The following is a 21,876-nucleotide window of genomic DNA, read 5'->3' as shown; positions in this document are numbered from 1 at the left end:
ACCTCTCTTTTTGGCTACAAAGCATCATCCGTTTGGCCTATGAGACTGCTGGCCAGCAGCCTCCTGAAAGAATTACTGCTCATTCTACTAGAGCAGTGGCTTCCACATGGGCTTTTAAAAATGAGGCTTCTGTTGAACAGATTTGTAAGGCGGCGACTTGGTCTTCGCTTCATACTTTTTCAAAATTTTACAAATTCAATTATTTTGCTTCTTCAGAGGCTATTTTTGGGAGAAAGGTTCTACAAGCAGTGGTGCCTTCTATTTAAGGAACCTGTCTTGTCCCTCCCTTTATCCGTGTCCTAAAGCTTTGCTATTGGTATCCCACAAGTATGGATGAATCCGTGGACTCGATACATCTTACAAGAGAAAATAGAATGTATACTTACCTGATAAATGTCTTTCTCTTGTGATGTATTGAGTCCACGGCCCGCCCTGTCTATTTAAGACAGGTAGTATATTTCTCTTGTAAGATGTATCAAGTCCACGGATTCATCCTTACTTGTGGGATATTCTCCTCCCCTACAGGAAGTAGCAGAGAGAGCACCCACAGCAGAGCTGCCTATATAGCTTCCCCCTTAGCTCCACCCTCCAGTCATTCTCTCTGCCTGCTTAACTGCTAGGAAGGGCAAAGAGGAGTGTGGTGAAAAAAATGTTAGGTTTTTATTTTCTCCAGCAAAAGTTTGTTATTTTTAAATGGTACAAGTGTGTACTATTTACTCTCTGGCAGAAAAGGGATGAAGATTTCTGCAAGGAGGATGATGATCTTAGCATTTTGTAACTAAGATCCACTGCTGTTCTCACAAGGGGTGAAGAGTACAGGAAAACTTTAGTTGGGGGAACAGTTTGCAGGCTAAACTGCATTAAGGTATGTTCAGTCTATTTTTTTCTAGACAGGCTGTTATTTCTAGAAAAGGCTGGCAATATCCCCATGAGGGAAGGGTAAGCTGTATTCAGACACTTGGATAGGAATTTCAGCTTGCATGAAGGGCTCATTAGTTACTGGTGACACTGTTTGATAAAAACGTTTTTGTTTATTCAGTGAATGATGCAATTATAACGTTTTTTTGAAGGGACTAAAGGGGTCATTGTGGCTTGTTTTTGAGTTTTCTAAATCTAATTTCTCTGCGTCTGACTGCTTGGAGATTAAATGCCTGATTCTATCAAAGCGTGGTTTCTCCGAGTCGGTCATTGATACCCTGATTCAGGCTAGAAAGCCTGTCACCAGGAAGATCTATCATAAGATTTGGCGCAAATATCTTTTGGTGTGAATCCAAAGGTTACTCGTGGAGTAAGATTAGGATTCCTAGAATGTTGTCTTTTCTCCAAGAAGGTTTGGAGAAGGGATTATCAGCTAGTTCCTTATAAGGACAAATATCTGGTTTGTCTATTCTTCTACACAAACGTCTGGCAGATGTCCCAGACGTTCGAGCATTTAGTCAGGCTTTGGTCAGAATCAAGCCTGTATTTAAACCGGTTGCTCCGCCATGGAGCCTAAATTTAGTTCTTAAAGTTCTTCAAGGGGTTCCGTTTGAACCTATGCATTCCATGGATATTAAGCTTCTATCTTGGAAAGTTTTGTTTTTAGTAGCTATCTCTTCGGCTCGAAGAGTTTCTGAGCTATATGCTTTACAGTATGAGTCCCCTTATCTTATTTTCCATGCAGATAAGGTGGTTTTGCGTACCAAACCTGGGTTTCTTCCTAAGGATGTTTCTTATAAGAATATCAATCAAGAGATTGTTGTTCCTTCACTGTGTCCTAATCCTTCTTCAAAGAAGGAACGTCTGTTGCACAATTTTGATGTGGTTCGTGCTTTAAAGTTCTACTTACAAGCAACTAAAGATTTCCGTCAAACATCTTCATTGTTTGTTGTTTATTCTGGTAAGCGGAGAGGTCAGAAGGCTACGGCTACCTCTCTTTCCTTTTGGCTGAAAAGCATCATCCGTTTGGCTTATGAGACTGCTGGCCAACAGTCTCCTGAAAGAATTACTGCTCATTCTACTAGAGCTGTGGCATCCACATGGCTTTTAAAAATGAGGCTTCTGTTAAACAGATTTGTAATGCAGCGACTTGGTCTTCGTTTCATACTTTTTTACAAATTTTACAAATTTGATACTTTTGCTTCTTCGGAGGCTATTTTTGGGAGAAAGGTTCTACAAGCAGTGGTGCCTTCCGTTTAAGGTCCCTTTCTTGTCCCTCCCTTCATCCGTGTCCTAAAGCTTTGGTATTGGTATCCCACAAGTAAGGATTAATCCGTGGACTCGATACATCTTACAAGAGAAAACATAATTTATGCTTACCTGATAAATTTATTTCTCTTGTGATGCATCGAGTCCACGGCCCGCCCTGTTTATTAAGACAGGCATATATATATTTTTTTATTTTTAAACTTTCAGTCACCACTGCACCCTATAGTTTCTCCTTTTTCTTCCTAGCCTTCGGTCGAATGACTGGGAGGTGGAGCTAAGGGGGAGCTATATAGGCAGCTCTGCTGTGGGTGCTCTCTCTGCCACTTCCTGTAGGTATAGATGAATCCGTGGACTTGATACATCACAAGAGAAAGAAATTTATCAGGTAAGCATAAATTCTGTTTTTTGCGGACTTCGTTTAAATTTCTTCCTAAGGTTGTGAATTCTAACAACATTAGTAGGGAAATTGATGTTCCTTCTTTGTGTCCTAATCCTAAGAATGCTCTTGAAAGATCTTTACATTCTTTTGATGTTGTAAGAGCTTTGAAATACTATATCGAAGCTACTAAGTTTTTCAGAAAGACTTCTTGTCTGTTGTTTTTTCTGGTTCTAGGAAAGGTCAGAAAGCCTCTGCCATTTCTTTGGCATCTTGGTTAAAGCTTTTGATTCACAAGGCTTATTTGGAGGCGGGACAGTCTCCGTTCAGATAATTACAGCTCATTCTACTAGATCAGTTGGCACTTCTTGGGCTTTTAAGAATGAAGCTTCAGTTGATCAGATTTGCAAAGCAGCAACTTGGTCTTCTTTGCATACATTTACTCAATTTTACCATTTTTATGTATTTGCTTTTTCAGAAGCAGTCTTTGGTAGAAAAGTTCTTCAGGCAGCTGTCTCAGTTTGATTCTTCTGCTTATGATTTAAGTTTTTTTCTTAAATTTTTTTAAGAGAGACTTATTTTTTTGTTTAGATTTAATTTTCTCAACGGAAATAGCTGTTATTTCTCCAACATAGGTGTGTCCGGTCCACGGCGTCATCCTTACTTGTGGGATATTCTCCTCCCCAACAGGAAATGGCAAAGAGCCCAGCAAAGCTGGTCACATGATCCCTCCTAGGCTCCGCCTACCCCAGTCATTCTCTTTGCCGTTGTACAGGCAACATCTCCACGGAGATGGCTTAGAGTTTTTTAGTGTTTAACTGTAGTTTTTATTATTCAATCAAGATTTCTGTTTGTATGAGGAAAATGATTTTAGCACCGTAACTAAAATCCATGGCTGTTCCACACAGGACTGTTGAGAGCAATTAACTTCAGTTGGGGGAACAGTGTGCAGTCTCTTACTGCTTGAGGTATGACACATTCTAACAAGACGATGTAATGCTGGAAGCTGTCATTTTCCCTATGGGATCCGGTAAGCCATGTTTATTAAGATAGTAAATAAGGGCTTCACAAGGGCTTATTAAGACTGTAGACTTTTTCTGGGCTAAATCGATTCATTATTAACACATATTTAGCCTTGAGGAATCATTTATTCTGGGTATTTTGATATGATTATATCGGCAGGCACTGTTTTTGACACCTTATTCTTTAGGGGCTTTCCCTAATCATAGTCAGAGCCTCATTTTCGCGCCGGTATGGCGCACTTGTTTTTGAGGACAGCATGGCATGCAGCTGCATGTGTGTGGAGCTCTGATACATAGAAAAGTCTTTCTGAAGGCATCATTTGGTATCGTATTCCCCTTTGGGCTTGGTTGGGTCTCAGCAAAGCAGATTCCAGGGACTGTAAAGGGGTTAAATATAAAAACGGCTCCGGTTCCGTTATTTTAAGGGTTAAAGCTTCCAAATTTGGTGTGCAATACTTTTAAGGCTTTAAGACACTGTGGTGAAATTTTGGTGAATTTTGAACAATTCCTTCATACTTTTTCGCAATTGCAGTAATAAAGTGTGTTTAGTTTAAAATTTAAAGTGACAGTAACGGTTTTATTTTAAAACGTTTTTTGTGCTTTGTTATCAAGTTTATGCCTGTTTACAATGTCTGAACTACCAGATAGATTGTGTTCTGACTGCGGGGAAACCAAGGTTCCTTCTCATTTAACTATATGTATTTTATGTCATAAAAAAATTTAGTATAAATGATGCCCAAGATGATTCCTCAAGTGAGGGGAGTAAGCATGGTACTGCATCATCCCCTCCTTCGTCTACACCAGTCTTGCCCATACAGGAGGCCCCTAGTACATCTAGTGCGCCAATACTCCTTACTATGCAACATTTAACGGCTGTAATGGATAATTCTATCAAAAACATTTTAGCCAATATGCCCACTTATCAGTGAAAGCGCGACTGCTCTGTTTTAGAAAATTCTGTAGAGCATGAGAACGCTGGTGATATGGTTTCTGAAGGGCCCCTACACCAGTCTGAGGGGGCCAGGGAGGTTTTGTCTGAGGGAGAAATTTCAGATTCAGGAAACATTTCTCAATAAGCTGAACCTGATGTGATTACTTTTAAATTTAAGTTGGAACATCTCCGCGCTCTGCTTAAGGAGGTGTTATCCAATTTGGATGATTGTGATTATCTGGTCATTCCAGAACCACTATGTAAAATGGAAAAGTTCTTAGAGGCCCCGGGGCCCCCCGAAGCTTTTCCTATATCCAAGCGGGTGGCGTTCATTGTTAGTAAAGAATGGGACAGGCCCGGTATACCTTTAGTACCTCCCCCCATATTTATAAAATTGTTTTCCTATAGTCGACCCCAGAAAGGACTGATGGCAGACAGTCCCCAAGGTCGAGGGGGCGGTTTCTACTCTACACAAGCGCGCCACTATACCCATAGAAGATAGTTGTGCTTTCCAAGATCCTATGGATAAAAAATTAGAAGGTCTGCTAAAGATGTTTGTTCAGCAAGGTTCCCTTCTACAACCATTTGCATGCATTGTCCCTGTCACTGCAGCCGCGTGTTTCTAGTTTGATGAGCTAGGAAAGGCGATTATTAGTAATTCTTCTTCTTATGAGGAGATTATGGACAGAATTCGTGCTCTTAAATTGGCTAATTCTTTCACCCTAGACGCCACCTTGCAATTGGCTAGGTTAGCGGCGAAAAAATTCTGGGTTTGCTATTGTGGCGCAGAGCGCTTTGGTTAAAATCTTGGGCAGCGGATGCGTCTTCCAAGAACAAATTGCTTGACATTCCTTTCAAGGGGAAAACACTCTTTGGCCCTGACTTGAAAGAGATTATCTCTGATATCACTGGGGGCAAGGGCCACGCCCTTCCTCAGGATAGGTCTTTTCAAGACCAAAAATAATCCTAAGTTTCGTCCCTTTCGCAGAAACGGATCAGCCCCAAGGGCTACGTCCTCTAAGCAGGAAGGTAATACTTCTCAAGCCAATCCAGCCTGGAGACCTATGCAAGGCTGGAACAAAGGAAAGCAGGCCAGGAAACCTGCCACTGCTACCAAGACAGCATGAAATGCGGGCCCCCGATCCGGGACCGGATCTGGTGGGGGGCAGACTCTCTCTCTTCGCTCAGGCTGGGGCAAGAGATGTTCTGGATCCTTGGGCGCTAGAAATAGTCTCCCAAGGTTATTCTCTGGAGTTCAAGGGGCTTCCTCCAAGGGGGAGGTTCCACAGGTCTCAGTTGTCTTCAGATCACATAAGAAGACAGGCATTCTTACATTGGGTAGAAGACCTGCTAAAAATGGGAGTGATTCATCCTGTTCCATTAGGAGAACAAGGGATGGGGTTCTACTCCAATCTGTTCATAGTTCCCAAAAAAGAGGGAACGTTCAGACCAATCTTAGATCTCAAGATCTTGAACAAGTTTCTCAAGGTTCCATCGTTCAAGATGGAAACCATTCGAACACTCCTTCCTTCCATCCAGGAAGGTCAATTCATGACCAAGGTGGATTTCAAGGATGCGTATCTACATATTCCTATCCACAAGGAACATCATCGGTTCCTAAGGTTTGAATTCCTGGACAAGCATTTCCAGTTCGTGGCGTTTTCTTTCGGATTAGCCACTGCTCCTAGGATTTTCTCATAGGTACTAGGGTCCCTTCTGGCGGTGCTAAGACCAAGGGGCATTGCTGTAGTACCTTACTTGGACGACATTCTGATTCGAGCGTCGTCCCTTCCTCAAGTAAAGGCTCACACGGACATTGTCCTGGCCTTTCTCAGATCTCACGGATGGAAAGTGAACGTGGAAAAGAGTTCTCTATCTCCGTCAACGAGGGTTCCCTTCTTGGGAACTATAATAGACTGCTTAGAAATGAGGATTTTTCTGACAGAAGCCAGAAAAACAAAACTTCTAGACTCTTGTCGGATACTTCATTCCGTTCCTCTTCCTTCCATAGCGCAGTGCATGGAAGTGATAGGTTTGATGGTAGCGGCAATGGACATAGTTCCTTTTGTGCGCATTCATCTAAGACCATTACAACTGTTCATGCTCAGTCAGTGGAATGGGGACTATTCAGACTTGTCTCCAAAGATACAAGTAAATCAGAGGACCAGAGACTCATTCCGTTGGTGGCTGTCCCTGGACAACCTGTCACAAGGGATGACCTTCCGCAGACCAGAGTGGGTCATTGTCACGACCGACGCCAGTCTGATGGGCTGGGGCGCGGTCTGGGGATCCCTGAAAGCTCAGGGTCTTTGGTCTCGGGTAGAATCTCTTCTACCGATAAATATTCTGGAACTGAGAGCGATATTCAATGCTCTCAAAGCTTGGCCTCAGCTAGCGAGGGCCAAGTTCATACATCAACCATCAGGGGGGAACAAGGAGTTCCCTAGCGATGGAAGAAGTGACCAAAATCATTCTATGGGCGGAGTCTCACTCCTGCCACCTGTCTGCTATCCACATCCCAGGAGTGGAAAATTGGGAAGCGGATTTTCTGAGTCGTCAGACATTGCATCCGGGGGAGTGGGAACTCCATCCGGAAATCTTTGCCCAAGTCACTCAACCGTGGGGCATTCCAGACATGGATCTGATGGCCTCTCGTCAGAACTTCAGAGTTCCTTACTACGGGTACAGATCCAGGGATCCCAAGGCGGCTCTAGTGGATGCACTAGTAGCACCTTGGACCTTCAAACTAGCTTATGTGTTCCCGCCGTTTCCTCTCATCCCCAGGCTGGTAGCCAGGATCAATCAGGAGAGGGCGTCGGTGATTTTGATAGCTCCTGCGTGGCCACGCAGGACTTGGTATGCAGATCTGGTGAATATGTCATCGGCTCCACCATGGAAGCTACCTTTGAGACGAGACCTTCTTGTTCTAGGTCCGTTCGACCCACTCCAGCTGACTGCTTGGAGATTGAACGCTTGATCTTATCAAAGCGAGGGTTCTCAGATTCTGTTATTAATACTCTTGTTCAGGCCTGAAAGCCTGTAACCAGAAAAATTACCACATAATTTGGTATATCTGTTGGTGTGAATCTGCAGGATTCCCTTGGGACAAGGTTAAGATTCCTAAGAGTCTATCCTTCCTTCGAGAAGGATTGGAAAAAGGATTATCTGCAAGTTCCTTGATGGGACAGATTTCTGCCTTGTCTGTGTTACTTCACAAAAAGCTGGCAGCTGTGCCAGATGTTCTAGTCTTTGTTCAGGCTCTGGTTAGAATCAAGCCTGTTTACAAAATTTTGACTCCTCCTTGGAGTCTCAACCTAGTTCTTTCAGTTCTTTAGGGGGTTCCGTTTGAACCCTTACATTCCGTTGATATTAAGTTATTATCTTGGAAAGTTTTGTTTTTGGTTGCAATTTCTTCTGCTAGAAGAGTTTCAGAATTATCTGCTCTGCAGTGTTCTTCTCCTTATCTGGTGTTCCATGCAGATAAGGTGGTTTTGCGTACTAAACCTGGTTTTCTTCCAAAAGTTGTTTCTAACAAAAACATTAACCAGGAGATAGTTGTGCCTTCTTTGTGTCCTAATCCAGTTTCAAAGAAGGAACGTTTGTTGCACAACTTGGATGTAGTTCGTGCTCTCAAATTTTACTTAGCAGCTACTAAGGATTTCAGACAAACTTTGTCTTTGTTTGTTGTTTATTCTGGTAAACGGAGAGGTCAAAAAGCAACTTCTACCTCTCTCTCCTTCTGGATTAAAAGCATTATCCGATTGGCTTATGAGACTGCCGGACGGCAGCCTCCTGAAAGAATCACAGCTCACTCCACTAGGGCTGTGGCTTCCACATGGGCCTTCAAGAACGAGGCTTCTGTTGATCAGATATGTAAGGCAGTGACTTGGTCTTCACTGCACACTTTTTCTAAATTTTACAAATGTGATACTTTTGCTTCTTCTGAGGCTATTTTTGGGAGAAAGGTTTTGCAAGCCGTGGTGCCTTCCATTTAGGTGACCTGATTTGCTCCCTCCCTTCATCCGTGTCCTAAAGCTTTGGTATTGGTTCCCACAAGTAAGGATGACGCCGTGGACCGGACACACCTATGTTGGAGAAAACAGAATTTATGTTTACCTGATAAATTACTTTCTCCAACGGTGTGTCCGGTCCACGGCCCGCCCTGGTTTTTTTAATCAGGTCTGATAATTTATTTTCTTTAACTACAGTCACCACGGTAACATATGGTTTCTCCTATGCAAATATTCCTCCTTAACGTCGGTCGAATGACTGGGGTAGGCGGAGCCTAGGAGGGATCATGTGACCAGCTTTGCTGGGCTCTTTGCCATTTCCTGTTGGGGAGGAGAATATCCCACAAGTAAGGATGACGCCGTGGACCGGACACACCGTTGGAGAAAGTAATTTATCAGGTAAACATAAATTCTGTTTTTATTCCTCCCTCTCTAGTGACTCATCTGTGGTCTTCCACATCTTGGGTATTTCTATCCCATACGTCACTAGCTCATGGACTCTTGCCAATTACATGAAAGAAAACATAATTTATGTAAGAACTTACCTTATAAATTAATTTATTTCATATTGGCAAGAGTCCATGAGGCCCACCCTTTTTATGGTGATTATGATTTTTTGTATAAAAGCACAATTATATTTTCAGTTCCTCTTTTTGTATGCTTTTTTTACTCCTTATTTTTATCACCTCACTTCTTGGCTATTCGTTAAACTGAATTGTGGGTGTGGCGAGGGGTGTATTTATAGGCATTTTGAGGTTTGGGAAACTTTGCCCCTCCTGGTAGGATTGTATGTCCCATACGTCACTAGCTCATGGACTCTTGCCAATATGAAAGAAATGCATTTATCAGGTAAGTTCTTAAATAAATTGTTTTTTCTTATACTATTACATAAGGATGTTTAACAGATGATTCATTCTTCATTGTCGTGTCATGGTGTGCTATTTTTAAGGGACATTAAATCAACATTTAACCTCCCTGCAAAATGTTGCATAAGGATGTTTAACAGATGATTCATTCTTCATTGTCGTGTCATGGTGTGCTATTTTTAAGGGACATTAAATCAACATTTAACCTCCCTGCAAAATGTTTCATTAAGGAAAAGAAAACATTCCCAAATACATGAAATAATTATTTAATCTGCTTTTGCTGTTAGAGGATGGAATGCCTTTATCATTGATCATCATGTATGGGTACATTTACCTGAGATTGTAACATTCTATACAGTGATTGGTTAGCTTAGAGCTCAAGCTCATTTACATTTTCCCCTAATTAGCCACAGCAAAGAACATGAATTCCACCAGGCTTTTCAAAAGGTGTATCACTGGACTGCCCTTGATTTGCAAAACCTTTGTAAATGAAGCTAACAAAATTATAGTTTTCTTTTTCTCCAACATTGGTGTGTCCGGTCCACGGCGTCATCCTTACTTGTGGGAATATCTCTTCCCCAACAGGAAATGGCAAAGAGTCCCAGCAAAAGCTGTCCATATAGTCCCTCCTAGGCTCCGCCCACCCCAGTCATTCTCTTTGCCGTTGCACAGGCAACATCTCCACGGAGATGGTTAAGAGTATGTGGTGTTTAGTTGTAGTTTTTTATTCTACTATCAAGAGTTTGTTATTTTAAAATAGTGCTGGTATGTACTATTTACTCTGAAACAGAAAAAGATGAAGAGTTCTGTTTGTGAGAGGAAGATGATTTTAGCAGCAGTAACTAAAATCGTTTGCTGTTTCCACATAGGACTGTTGAGATGAAGTAACTTCAGTTGGGGGAAACAGTTAGGAGACTTTTCTGCTTAAGGTATGACTAGCCATATTTCTAACAAGACTGTAATGCTGGAAGGCTGTCATTTCCCCTCATGGGGACCGGTAAGCCATTTTCTTAGTCTCAAACAGAATAAAGGGCTTAATATGGGCTGTAAAACTGGTAGACACTTTTATGGGCAAAATCGATTGCTTTATTTGAGCATTTTATACATGTTTATGCTTGAAATTCACACTTATAAGCTTGGGGAACATTTTTTAACGTCAGGCACTGAGTTAGACACCTTTCCAGTCAGGAAGGGCCTTCCCAGTTGTAGGCTGAGCCATTACTGCGCAGTTACTTTTGAGAGCAAGACATGCAGATGCATGTGTGTGGATCTGAAAGTAGTTGGAAAGGTTCCTAGAAGGCTTCATTTGGTATCGTATTCCCCCCTGGGTTTGGTAAAGTCGCAGCAAAGGCTGTAGCTGGGACTGTAGAGGGGTTAAAACTGTAACCGGTTCCGGTTTCTTTATTTTAAGGGCTAAAGCTCTGAAATTTGGTGTGCAATACTTTTAATGCTTTAAGACACTGTGGTGAAAATTTGGTAAATTTTGAACAATTCCTTCATACTTTTTCACATATTCAGTAATAAAGTGTGCACTGTTTAAAATTTAAAGAGACAGTAACGTTTTTGTTTTAAAACGGTTTTTTGTGCTTTATTGACAAGTTTTAAGCCTGTTTAACATGTCTGCACCTTCAGATAAGCTATGTTCTATATGTATGAAAGTCAATGTGTCTCCCCCTTCAAAATTGTGTGATAATTGTGCCATAGCGTCCAAACAAAGTAAGGACAGTGCTGCCACAGATAGTAAAATTGCCCAAGATGTTTCATCAGATGAAGGGAGTAGACATAGTTCTACATCATCTCCTTCTGTGTCTACGCCAGTTTTGCCCACGCAGGAGGCCCCTAGTACTTCTAGCGCGCCAATGCTTATTACTATGCAACAATTGACGGCAGTAATGGATAACTCCATAGCAAATATTTTATCCAAAATGCCTACATATCAGAGAAAGCGCGATTGCTCTGTTTTAAACACTGAAGAGCAGGAGGGCGCTGATGATAATTGCTCTGTCATACCCTCACACCAATCTGAAGGGGCCATGAGGGAGGTTTTGTCAGATGGGGAAATTTCAGATTCAGGGAAAATTTCTCAACAGGCTGAACCTGATGTTGTGACATTTAAATTTAAATTAGAGCATCTCCATGCACTGCTTAAGGAGGTGTTATCTACTCTGGATGATTGTGACAACCTGGTCATTCCAGAAAAATTATGCAAGATGGACAAGTTCCTAGAGGTTCCGGTGCACCCCGACGCTTTTCCTATACCCAAGCGGGTGGCGGACATAGTGAATAAGGAGTGGGAGAAGCCCGGCATACCTTTTGTCCCCCCTCCTATATTTAAGAAATTATTTCCTATGGTCGACCCCACAAAGGACTTATGGCAGACAGTCCCTAAGGTCGAGGGGGCAGTTTCTACTCTAAACAAGCGCACTACTATTCCTATCGAGGATAATTGTGCTTTCAAAGATCCTATGGATAAAAAATTGGAGGGTTTGCTTAAAAAGATTTTTGTACAGCAAGGTTACCTTCTGCAACCGATTTTGTGCATTGTTCCTGTCACTACAGCAGCGTGGTTCTGGTTCGAGGAACTAGAAAAGTCGCTCAGTAGAGAGACTCCGTATGAGGAGGTTATGGACAGAGTTCACGCACTTAAGTTGGCTAATTCTTTTATTTTAGATGCCGCTTTGCAATTAGCTAGATTATCGGCGAAAAATTCAGGGTTTGCAATTGTGGCGCGCAGAGCGCTTTGGCTAAAGTCTTGGTCAGCGGATGTATCTTCCAAGACAAAATTGCTTAATATCCCCTTCAAGGGTAAAACTCTCTTTGGGCCAGAATTGAAAGAGATTATCTCAGACATCACTGGGGGAAAGGGCCACGCCCTCCCACAAGATAGGCCTTTCAAAGCCAAGAATAAGTCTAATTTTCGTTCCTTTCGCAATTTCAGGAATGGACCGGCCTCTAATTCCGCATCCTCTAAACAAGAGGGTAATGCTTCACAAACCAAACCAGCCTGGTAACCGATGCAAGGCTGGAACAAGGGTAAGCAGGCCAAGAAGCCTGCTGCTGCTAACAAAACAGCATGAAGGAGTAGCCCCCGATCCGGGACCAGATCTAGTAGGGGGCAGACTCTCTCTCTTCGCTCAGGCTTGGGCAAGAGATGTTCAGGATCCCTGGGCACTAGAAATAGTCTCCCAGGGTTATCTTCTGGAATTCAAGGAACTACCCCCAAGGGGAAGGTTCCACATGTCTCACTTATCCTCAAACCAAATAAAGAGACAGGCATTTTTACATTGTGTAGAAGACCTGTTAAAAATGGGAGTGATACACCCAGTTCCAACAGCGGAACAGGGAATGGGATTTTACTCAAATCTGTTTGTAGTTCCCAAAAAAGAGGGAACTTTCAGACCAATTCTGGATTTAAAGATCCTAAACAAATTTCTCAGGGTTCCATCGTTCAAAATGGAGACCATTCGAACAATTCTACCTACAATCCAGGAAGGTCAATTTATGACTACCGTGGATCTAAAGGATGCGTATCTACATATTCCTATCCACAAGGATCATCATCAGTTCCTAAGGTTTGCCTTTCTGGACAAACATTTCCAGTTTGTGGCCCTCCCATTCGGGTTAGCCACTGCTCCAAGGATTTTCACAAAGGTACTCGGGTCCCTTCTAGCGGTTCTAAGACCAAGGGGCATTGCAGTAGTTCCTTACTTGGACGACATTCTGATACAAGCGTCGTCTCTCTCAAAGGCAAAGGCTGACACAGACATCGTTCTGGCCTTTCTCAGATCTCACGGATGGAAGGTGAACATAGAAAAAAGTTCCCTGTCTCCGTCGACAAGAGTTCCTTTCTTGGGAACAATAATAGATTCTTTAGAAATGAGGATTTTCCTGACAGAAGTCAGAAAGTCAAAACTTCTAAACGCTTGTCAAGTTCTTCATTCTATTCCACGTCCTTCCGTAGCTCAGTGCATGGAAGTAGTAGGGTTGATGGTTGCAGCAATGGACATAGTTCCTTTTGCGCGAATTCATCTAAGACCATTACAACTGTGCATGTTGAAACAGTGGAATGGGGACTATACAGACTTGTCTCCAGTGATTCAAGTAGATCAGAAGACCAGAGACTCACTCCGTTGGTGGCTAACCCTGGACCACCTGTCCCAGGGAATGAGCTTCCGCAGACCAGAGTGGGTCATCGTCACGACCGACGCCAGTCTAGTAGGCTGGGGCGCGGTCTGGGAATCCCTGAAAGCTCAGGGACTTTGGTCTCAGGAAGACTCTCTTCTCCCGATAAACATTCTGGAACTGAGAGCGATATTCAATGCTCTCAGGGCTTGGCCTCAACTAGCAAAGGCCAGATTTATCAGATTCCAATCAGACAACATGACGACTGTTGCTTATATCAATCATCAGGGGGGAACAAGGAGTTCCCTGGCGATGAGAGAAGTGACCAAAATAATAGAATGGGCGGAGGATCACTCCTGCCACCTATCTGCAATCCACATCCCAGGAGTGGAAAACTGGGAGGAGGATTATCTGAGTCATCAGACATTCCATCCGGGGGAGTGGGAACTTCACCCGGAGATCTTTGCCCAATTAACTCAATTATGGGGCATTCCAGACATGGATCTGATGGCGTCTCGTCAGAACTTCAAGGTTCCTTGCTACGGGTCCAGATCCAGGGATCCCAAGGCGACTCTAGTGGATGCACTAGTAGCGCCTTGGACCTTCAACCTAGCTTATGTGTTTCCACCGTTTCCTCTCATTCCCAGGCTGGTAGCCAGGATCAAGCAGGAGAGGGCCTCGGTGATCTTGATAGCTCCTGCGTGGCCACGCAGGACTTGGTATGCAGACCTGGTGAATGTCATCGGTTCCACCATGGAAGCTACCTTTGAGACAGGACCTTCTTGTACAGGGTCCATTCGAACATCCAAATCTGGTCTCCCTCCAGCTGACGGCTTGGAAATTGAACGCTTGATTCTATCAAAGCGTGGGTTTTCAGATTCTGTGATAGATACTCTGGTTCAAGCCAGAAAACCGGTAACTAGAAAAATTTACCATAAAATATGGAAAAGATATATCTGCTGGTGTGAATCCAAGGGATTCCTATGGAATAAGATCAAAATTCCTAAGATCCTTTCCTTTCTACAAGAAGGTTTGGATAAAGGATTATCAGCGAGTTCTCTAAAGGGACAGATTTCTGCGTTATCTGTCTTACTACACAAACGACTGGCAGCTGTGCCAGATGTTCAAGCATTTGTTCAGGCTCTGGTTAGGATCAAGCCTGTTTACAGACCTTTGACTCCTCCCTGGAGTTTAAATCTAGTTCTTTCAGTTCTCCAAGGGGTTCCGTTTGAACCTTTACATTCCATAGATATTAAGTTGTTATCTTGGAAAGTTTTGTTTTTGGTTGCTATTTCTTCTGCTAGAAGAGTTTCTGAGTTATCTGCTTTGCAGTGTTCTCCGCCCTATCTGGTGTTCCATTCAGATAAGGTTGTTTTGCGTACTAAGCCTGGTTTTCTTCCAAAGGTTGTTTCCAACAAAAATATTAACCAGGAGATAGTTGTACCTTCTTTGTGTCCGAATCCAGTTTCAAAGAAGGAACGTTTGTTACACAATTTAGACGTAGTCCGTGCTCTAAAATTCTATTTAGAAGCTACAAAAGAGTTCAGACAAACATCTTCTCTGTTTGTCGTCTATTCTGGTAAAAGGAGAGGTCAAAAAGCGACTTCTACCTCTCTTTCCTTTTGGCTTAAAAGCATCATCCGATTGGCTTACGAGACTGCCGGACGGCAGCCTCCTGAAAGAATCACAGCTCACTCTACTAGGGCTGTGGCTTCCACATGGGCTTTCAAGAACGAGGCTTCTGTTGATCAGATATGTAAGGCAGCGACTTGGTCTTCACTGCACACTTTTGCCAAATTTTACAAATTTGATACTTTTGCTTCTTCGGAGGCTATTTTTGGGAGAAAGGTTTTGCAAGCCGTGGTGCCTTCTGTTTAGGTAACCTGATTTGCTCCCTCCCTTCATCCGTGTCCTAAAGCTTTGGTATTGGTTCCCACAAGTAAGGATGACGCCGTGGACCGGACACACCAATGTTGGAGAAAACAGAATTTATGCTTACCTGATAAATTACTTTCTCCAACGGTGTGTCCGGTCCACGGCCCGCCCTGGTTTTTTAATCAGGTTTGATGAATTATTTTCTCTAACTACAGTCACCACGGCACCCTATAGTTTCTCCTGTTTTTTCCTCCTGTCCGTCGGTCGAATGACTGGGGTGGGCGGAGCCTAGGAGGGACTATATGGACAGCTTTTGCTGGGACTCTTTGCCATTTCCTGTTGGGGAAGAGATATTCCCACAAGTAAGGATGACGCCGTGGACCGGACACACCGTTGGAGAAAGTAATTTATCAGGTAAGCATAAATTCTGGGTTTTTTTAATGCATTTCTTAATTGCTAATATATGCTACGAGTAAAATGTCTCTTCAACTATTAAGACCTCATAGGCCGACTATATTAGAAAATTGACAGCTCTGCTTATAAACATTGATGTCAATATAGCAAACACATACAAATTTGGTTCTGCCCATCTAGTAAGTTGCTGAAATCTTGCAGGTGATGAACGTCAGTAGTTTGCCAGACTGTGTATAAGAATAGAACGCTTCAGAGGAATAGAAGCTAATACATTGTATTACTTGGTTTGCTTGTGCATTGATTACCAGCATGTCAACTTACCCATCTTGTCTGCAGATAACCTGAAAACTGAACAGGAACTTGTGGAGGAAAAGAAGATTCTCAATGAGATGCTAGATGTGGTCGAGCAGAGGGACGCCCTAGTGGCATTGCTGGAAGAGCAGAGGCTACAGGAGAAAGAAGAGGATAAAGATCTGGAGGAGGTTATGTTATCTAAAGGCTTCAACTTGAACTGGTCCTGAGATTTGCTCACTCTCCTAATGGACTGAGAAATCAGACTAGGAGGTTCTGACCCCCTTTTATTTGGGCAAAAAGCAGGGATAAGTACAGAACTACTAAAGTGAGGAGACAGTGCCCATTAAGCTGTTACATGCAACAGCACCTACACTGCCAGAAGAGGTCACAATTCATTGTGGTCCTACGTGGCAGAGAAAAAGGTTTAAAGAGAGACATTGTTACATGAGGCAATGCCACCCCTGATATGTGATTGCTGAGGTTAAATCCGCTGAGCTGCTTCACTGTATGCATCCACGTGCAGGTTAGCCGCTTGGCTGACCTTGGCAGCAATATGTTAATGGAGGAACATGGCCCTAACCCCCTATAGGGTGTCATTCACTTAGCTTGTAGCAGTTGCACACAGACACAATTTTACATCTTTTATCTTATTTTTTTTAACAATACTTAGCTCCTTGAATGGTGTTTTTTATGGGGTAATTGGTCTACTACTAGGGCAGGTTCCTTGCAAAAGATGCTTTTTATGAGGATTAGTTTGCTGAGCTCTGGAATCAAGCCCTACATCTTTTTAATGTTGTCTATGCAGACCATCTTTTTTTTTTTTTTTTTTTTTTTTCCTGCTACTTATTTTTTTAAGCAGATTCCCTGCCGACCCGCTAGATTACAGAAAGGATAATCCTATGCGTTACAACTGCTAGCCCCAGTAGTCACAATGGTAACTTGTATTTCATACCTAACTGGGGCTTTATGTCAAGGAGAAATAGTACTGAAGACCATCACTGGATTACACAATGTTGCTCTTCCAGCATGATATTTCAGTTTTTTGTGTGTGTGGGAGGGGTTTTGTTGTTGTTTTTTAAACTTAAATCTTCCCATGCTGAAGGGCTGAGATATATGTTGCTCTTACAGGTGCCTTCAGAGCTGCCAAGGTTACTTTTATATATTTACACTAATGTAGCACAGACCATGAGGAGCAGGGATTTGTACCAGTGTCAAGCGGAGTAACTTTATGGAACAAGAACAGTTAGAGTAGTCGTGAGTGGGGGTGGAGGAATTTAAACAGGTTCATTGCCAGGAGAATTATTTCCGGTAACTTAATAGTTAAACTATGATTTTATGGTTTGCCTTTTGTACTTTCGTATTTTATGTTCGACTGAATCTTAAAAAAAAAAAAAAGTTTCCAAAGACTTTTACCTTATTGTGTGACTGTGTAAAATATGGATCAATGTGTATCAATTCACAATTTGTGGATAATGCCTGCTCTCCATAGTTCTACATACAGGGTTAAAAAACAGTAATTATATAGTAATATCTTCGATTCATAGCTAGAACAAGCAAACTACAAGAGAATCTAATGTTAACCTCTTAGATGACCTTTGCAACCCTCGTCGGCAGTCAAAAGGGTTAATCAAAACAAAACTATGAACCATACTTTAAAGGATATTCTTTTGGCAATCCTGATTAATTAGCAGTATCTCCTTACTATCCTTTTGTTAAGGACAAATCCTCCTGTCTCATAAATAATGAAACTTTCCCTTTGAATGAAAAAATCCCAATGTCACACACACACTTCTTGTGACTATCCACTTTTTTTTTTTTTTTTATCCCTTAGAAAATAGATGACGAGTGTGCGCTCTACGTGTTTATAGATCAGTGAGCATGTTCTATATATAAATATATATATATATATATATATATATATATATATAAATCATCACAATTCATAAAGTTTGTTTAAGCGATACCATTTAAGTGTATCAGAAACAGCGAAGTAATGTGTCCTTTTGCCTGCTTGAAATCTGGGGAGTTACGAATGTTATCTGCTAAATTTAGGCTAAATTACTTCTCCTGTTTAATCCAATTGCAATCCTAAACTTCCAGTTCTTTACAAAGGTGACTGCCCCCATGAATGGCCTACTCCATAATGCAGGAGTTTCTTGTAAGGAAAGCAATATGGACGTTGTATTTACTTGTTTACAGTCGTCCTTACAAACTTTTTTTTTTTTTGTAAATGATTCCTAGTTTGCAGATCTGGTGTGTACCACAACTTGGTATCATACACAGGGGGCTCTTTTATCATCCATAAGAATTGATTTGTCCTTTTTTTTTCTTTTTTTTCGTCAGTGCTAGCATATAATAGTTCTTTACAAGCCATTGGAAAACCAAGTTAATTAATTTTTTTTTTTTTTTTTTTTTTTTTTACTTCACAAGAACACGCCATAGATTTTGTATTAAGAATTGTCGGCAAATGTATTCAGATCCGTCTGGGGAAGAAGAAAAAAAAATATTTAAACAGTTTTTCCATCTTAATGGGAGAAGAGTCCACTGCTTCATTTATTACTTGTGGGAATTAAGAAACTGGCCACCAGGTTCTTAATTCCCACAAGTAATGAATGAAGCAGTGGACTCTCCTCTCACAGATGGAAATGAAATGATCAGGTAAGCATAATTTATGTTTTCACCCAGTTTTTGGGTCTAACAAACCTGACCATTTTTGACCAGCATATGTGGTCATCTCACGTTAAGAACTTTCTGCTTAAAAAAATACTTTAAAATATAGAGCAAATCACATTTTTAAATAATGAAACCCGTAGACAGCGAAGATATATTCAGACGTAAATTTATAAGTGCAGTTTTTACTTTTTTCTTATAAACTGTAGGCTTAATTCATTTAAACAACCCCACCTACCTTTGGACTGTAAATTAATAGAAAAAGGAGAACAAAAAAATTCTTGTTTTATAATTTGAACTTTTTGTGCAGCAAACTCTTATGGATTTGAATGTGAGCCTTCGTTATTCCCTGTGTTTTACATGTTCTTTGGGAAACTCTGAAAATAATACAGGACCGTTAATACTGTTTCTGTACTAAACATTTCACGGCATACTGTTTCCAGATACATGCATTATACAAAGGTTTTTTCAGAAAAAGGATTATGATATAGTTTCATATCTTATAGCTTAACACTGGATATTTTAGCCTATAGAGACAAATCCCATTAATATATATTTTAGTAATATATAATTGCTTTTTTGTTACATAACCTTTTCTAATTGTCTTAAAGTTTCAGAAACGAGAAAAAAAAAATTCTTATTGGAATTTAGTTTTGAGTGATTTTAAGTAGATAAGATAAAGTACAAACCATTACAAAGAGGTCATATTTGGGAATTCAGCTGGGTTATTGTCAGATTATCACACTATTAAAAATAGTGTCATGTCTGAAAATTTCAAAACTAAACAAGAACTGGATCTTTAAACAGTGTTATCTGGAATTTCCAGCACATTCTGAAAATCACTTTTTTTTTACATGGATAAAGTCATATTTATAAGTTTGCGTATGTTTGTGTTTGTGTGTGTATATGTATATATATATATATATATATATATATATATATATATAGTGTGTGTGTGAAATTTTAAAACTTAATATAAATACCGTATTTAATATCTAGCAAAGGAGGATTTATAAATGTGTCCTATTATGTATGCCATTAAATTCTCGGTTGTAATACAAATGTTCCCGGTTGTAATACAAAGAAGCAGAAATTCAGCTATTCAGAATGAGAACGCTTTGCTATTGGAATATGTTGTTGTTTTTGGACCTCATATCTTTTGCATTGTGAAGAGAATAGAGTAAACCCAGAAATGATATTCTTCACAGAATGTAATTTTGTTTTTTATTTTATGTATATGAAATATACAGCTATACATTTGTTTTCTGCTTTTATGTTGGTATATAATCTCAATTTAATCCATAGCCTATTATCACTAGGATTAGTTTTACACCTTGTATGTGAGATATAAGGGAAATGCTTCTGAAGTTAAATTATTTTAATTCGCTTTTGTTGATATTTTATTTACTGCTGGGAGCTATAGTGTTTGTATTATAGTGGCGCAGATTCCCACTTTTGGTGTGAGAAGTTGTGATTGTGTATTCACAAAATATTACAACATTATTATTATTTTTTAGTAAATACAGTAATCTTTGAAAAGTATGTGTAGTAGGGGTTATTCAGTATTACTGAAATAATTGGTTTCAATTTATGAACTTCGACACAACCGTATATTGGACAAAGACATTTCTTGTGCATCTGTCCAATCATAGCTGCTCAAACGTGTTGCAAGAATCCGCATGTACACTCCAACATCCAGAAGAGGTGGGGTTCTGCCAGAATACAAACGGTACAATTCCCAGCGTGATTAAATTATCAATGCAAAAATAAATGGGAATATTTCTACATATATTTTTCACCTTTCTTCAAGCTCCTGTATAAAGAATGTAATTTATTAAAAGAATAGCAGCTCTTTAATAGTGTTTGATCTTTGTTCCAGCAGAAAGCTTGGATTTGTACATTTCCTATGCCAAGAGGGTGGGTATAAATGTAACTATGACACTGCTCTTATTGAAACTATAATGGAAGTAAATGTTGATTTTCTGGCTGTAATACCCTAATGAGCACTGTCACAATTTGATGCATAACCCGTTTGTATGTCTTATAATCCCACAGGTTATAATCAAAATACCCCAAGCTTTATTTTTATTTTATTTTTTGCGCAAACACTGTTTTCACTTGTTTTGTCTATTAACTTATTTTTTTAATACTTGAAAGACAAGTTGCTGTTTTTATATATAAAGATTCATAAGAGTTTATATGTGTGTGTGTTTTTTCTTTAAGGTTTCTGGTTATTTTCCATAGTAAAAACACTTAACACAGACATTGTCGTTTTAACAGTTTACCTATATTCTCAGATGCTGTATTTACAGATATGATTTCATTAACATGTAGTGTTTCATCATTTCGACATGACGTCATAACTGTAATATGAGATTTCCCAGTGGGCTCTATTAGAGGGCCTTAATAGTCAAAAAATTAATAATGAAAACTCCTCTTACAGTTAAGAAGCATGAGTGTAAATGAGTGTGGGTAATAAAATAAAATTAAGCAAGATAATTAAAGATCCATCACAGACCAGAAGAACAGTGAGCCATAAAGAGGACATTAAACCAGTTAAGAGTTGTATATAAAATGTTTAGTTATGTGTGGTAAAACAACTTTGTAATTTACTTTCATTGTTTATTTTACCCCCTTTTCCTTAATATGAGGAGAGTCCACGACTTCATTCCTTACTTGTGGGAATACAGAACCTGGCCACCAGGAGGAGGCAAAGACACCCCAGCCAAAGGCTTAAATACCTCTCCCACTCCCCTCATCCCCCAGTCATTCTGCCGAGGGAACAAGGAACAGTAGGATGGCAGAGAAGTGTTGAGAGATTCGAAGTAGTCTCTTATGGAGGGTAGTACCTTCGGTATAGGACTGGAATTTTAAGTAGTCTTGTCAGCCTCTCAGTGAGAGCATTGACGAATGTTAGGGTCTGGAGATGCAGGGAAACCATCCAGACTTGTATTAACAGCTCCTAAGCAATCAGTGTTGACGAGTTTCACTGCCTGCTTCTATCACTCAAGTCCATGTCAGGACTGTCAAACGGGAGAGGCTGTGTGTGTGTTCCATAGCGGTGATTCCAGTAAGATTGTTTCATTTTATACTCATATGATAACGCAAG

At 40.7% G+C, this 21,876-nt stretch overlaps 1 protein-coding gene across 15 annotated transcripts in view; it reads left to right on the top strand.

Moving 5' to 3' along the window:
- MICAL3 (microtubule associated monooxygenase, calponin and LIM domain containing 3) overlaps positions 1 to 20,963 on the top strand; it is an 809,998-nt gene extending 789,035 nt beyond the window's left edge. For all 15 annotated transcript variants that reach the window (XM_053718886.1, XM_053718885.1, XM_053718900.1 and 12 more), the window contains one exon: positions 16,140 to 20,963. In XM_053718886.1, the coding sequence (XP_053574861.1) occupies positions 16,140 to 16,324 (185 nt within the window). In that variant the 3' untranslated portion in view covers positions 16,325 to 20,963. The remainder of the gene's footprint in view (positions 1 to 16,139) is intronic.
- The last annotated feature ends 913 nt before the right edge of the window (positions 20,964 to 21,876 follow it).

This window comes from Bombina bombina, chromosome 6 (assembly GCF_027579735.1).
Source record: "Bombina bombina isolate aBomBom1 chromosome 6, aBomBom1.pri, whole genome shotgun sequence".
Lineage (NCBI taxonomy): Eukaryota > Metazoa > Chordata > Amphibia > Anura > Bombinatoridae > Bombina > Bombina bombina.
Note: the sequence above shows the minus strand (reverse complement) of the source record. Positions and strands in the feature narration are given on the sequence as shown.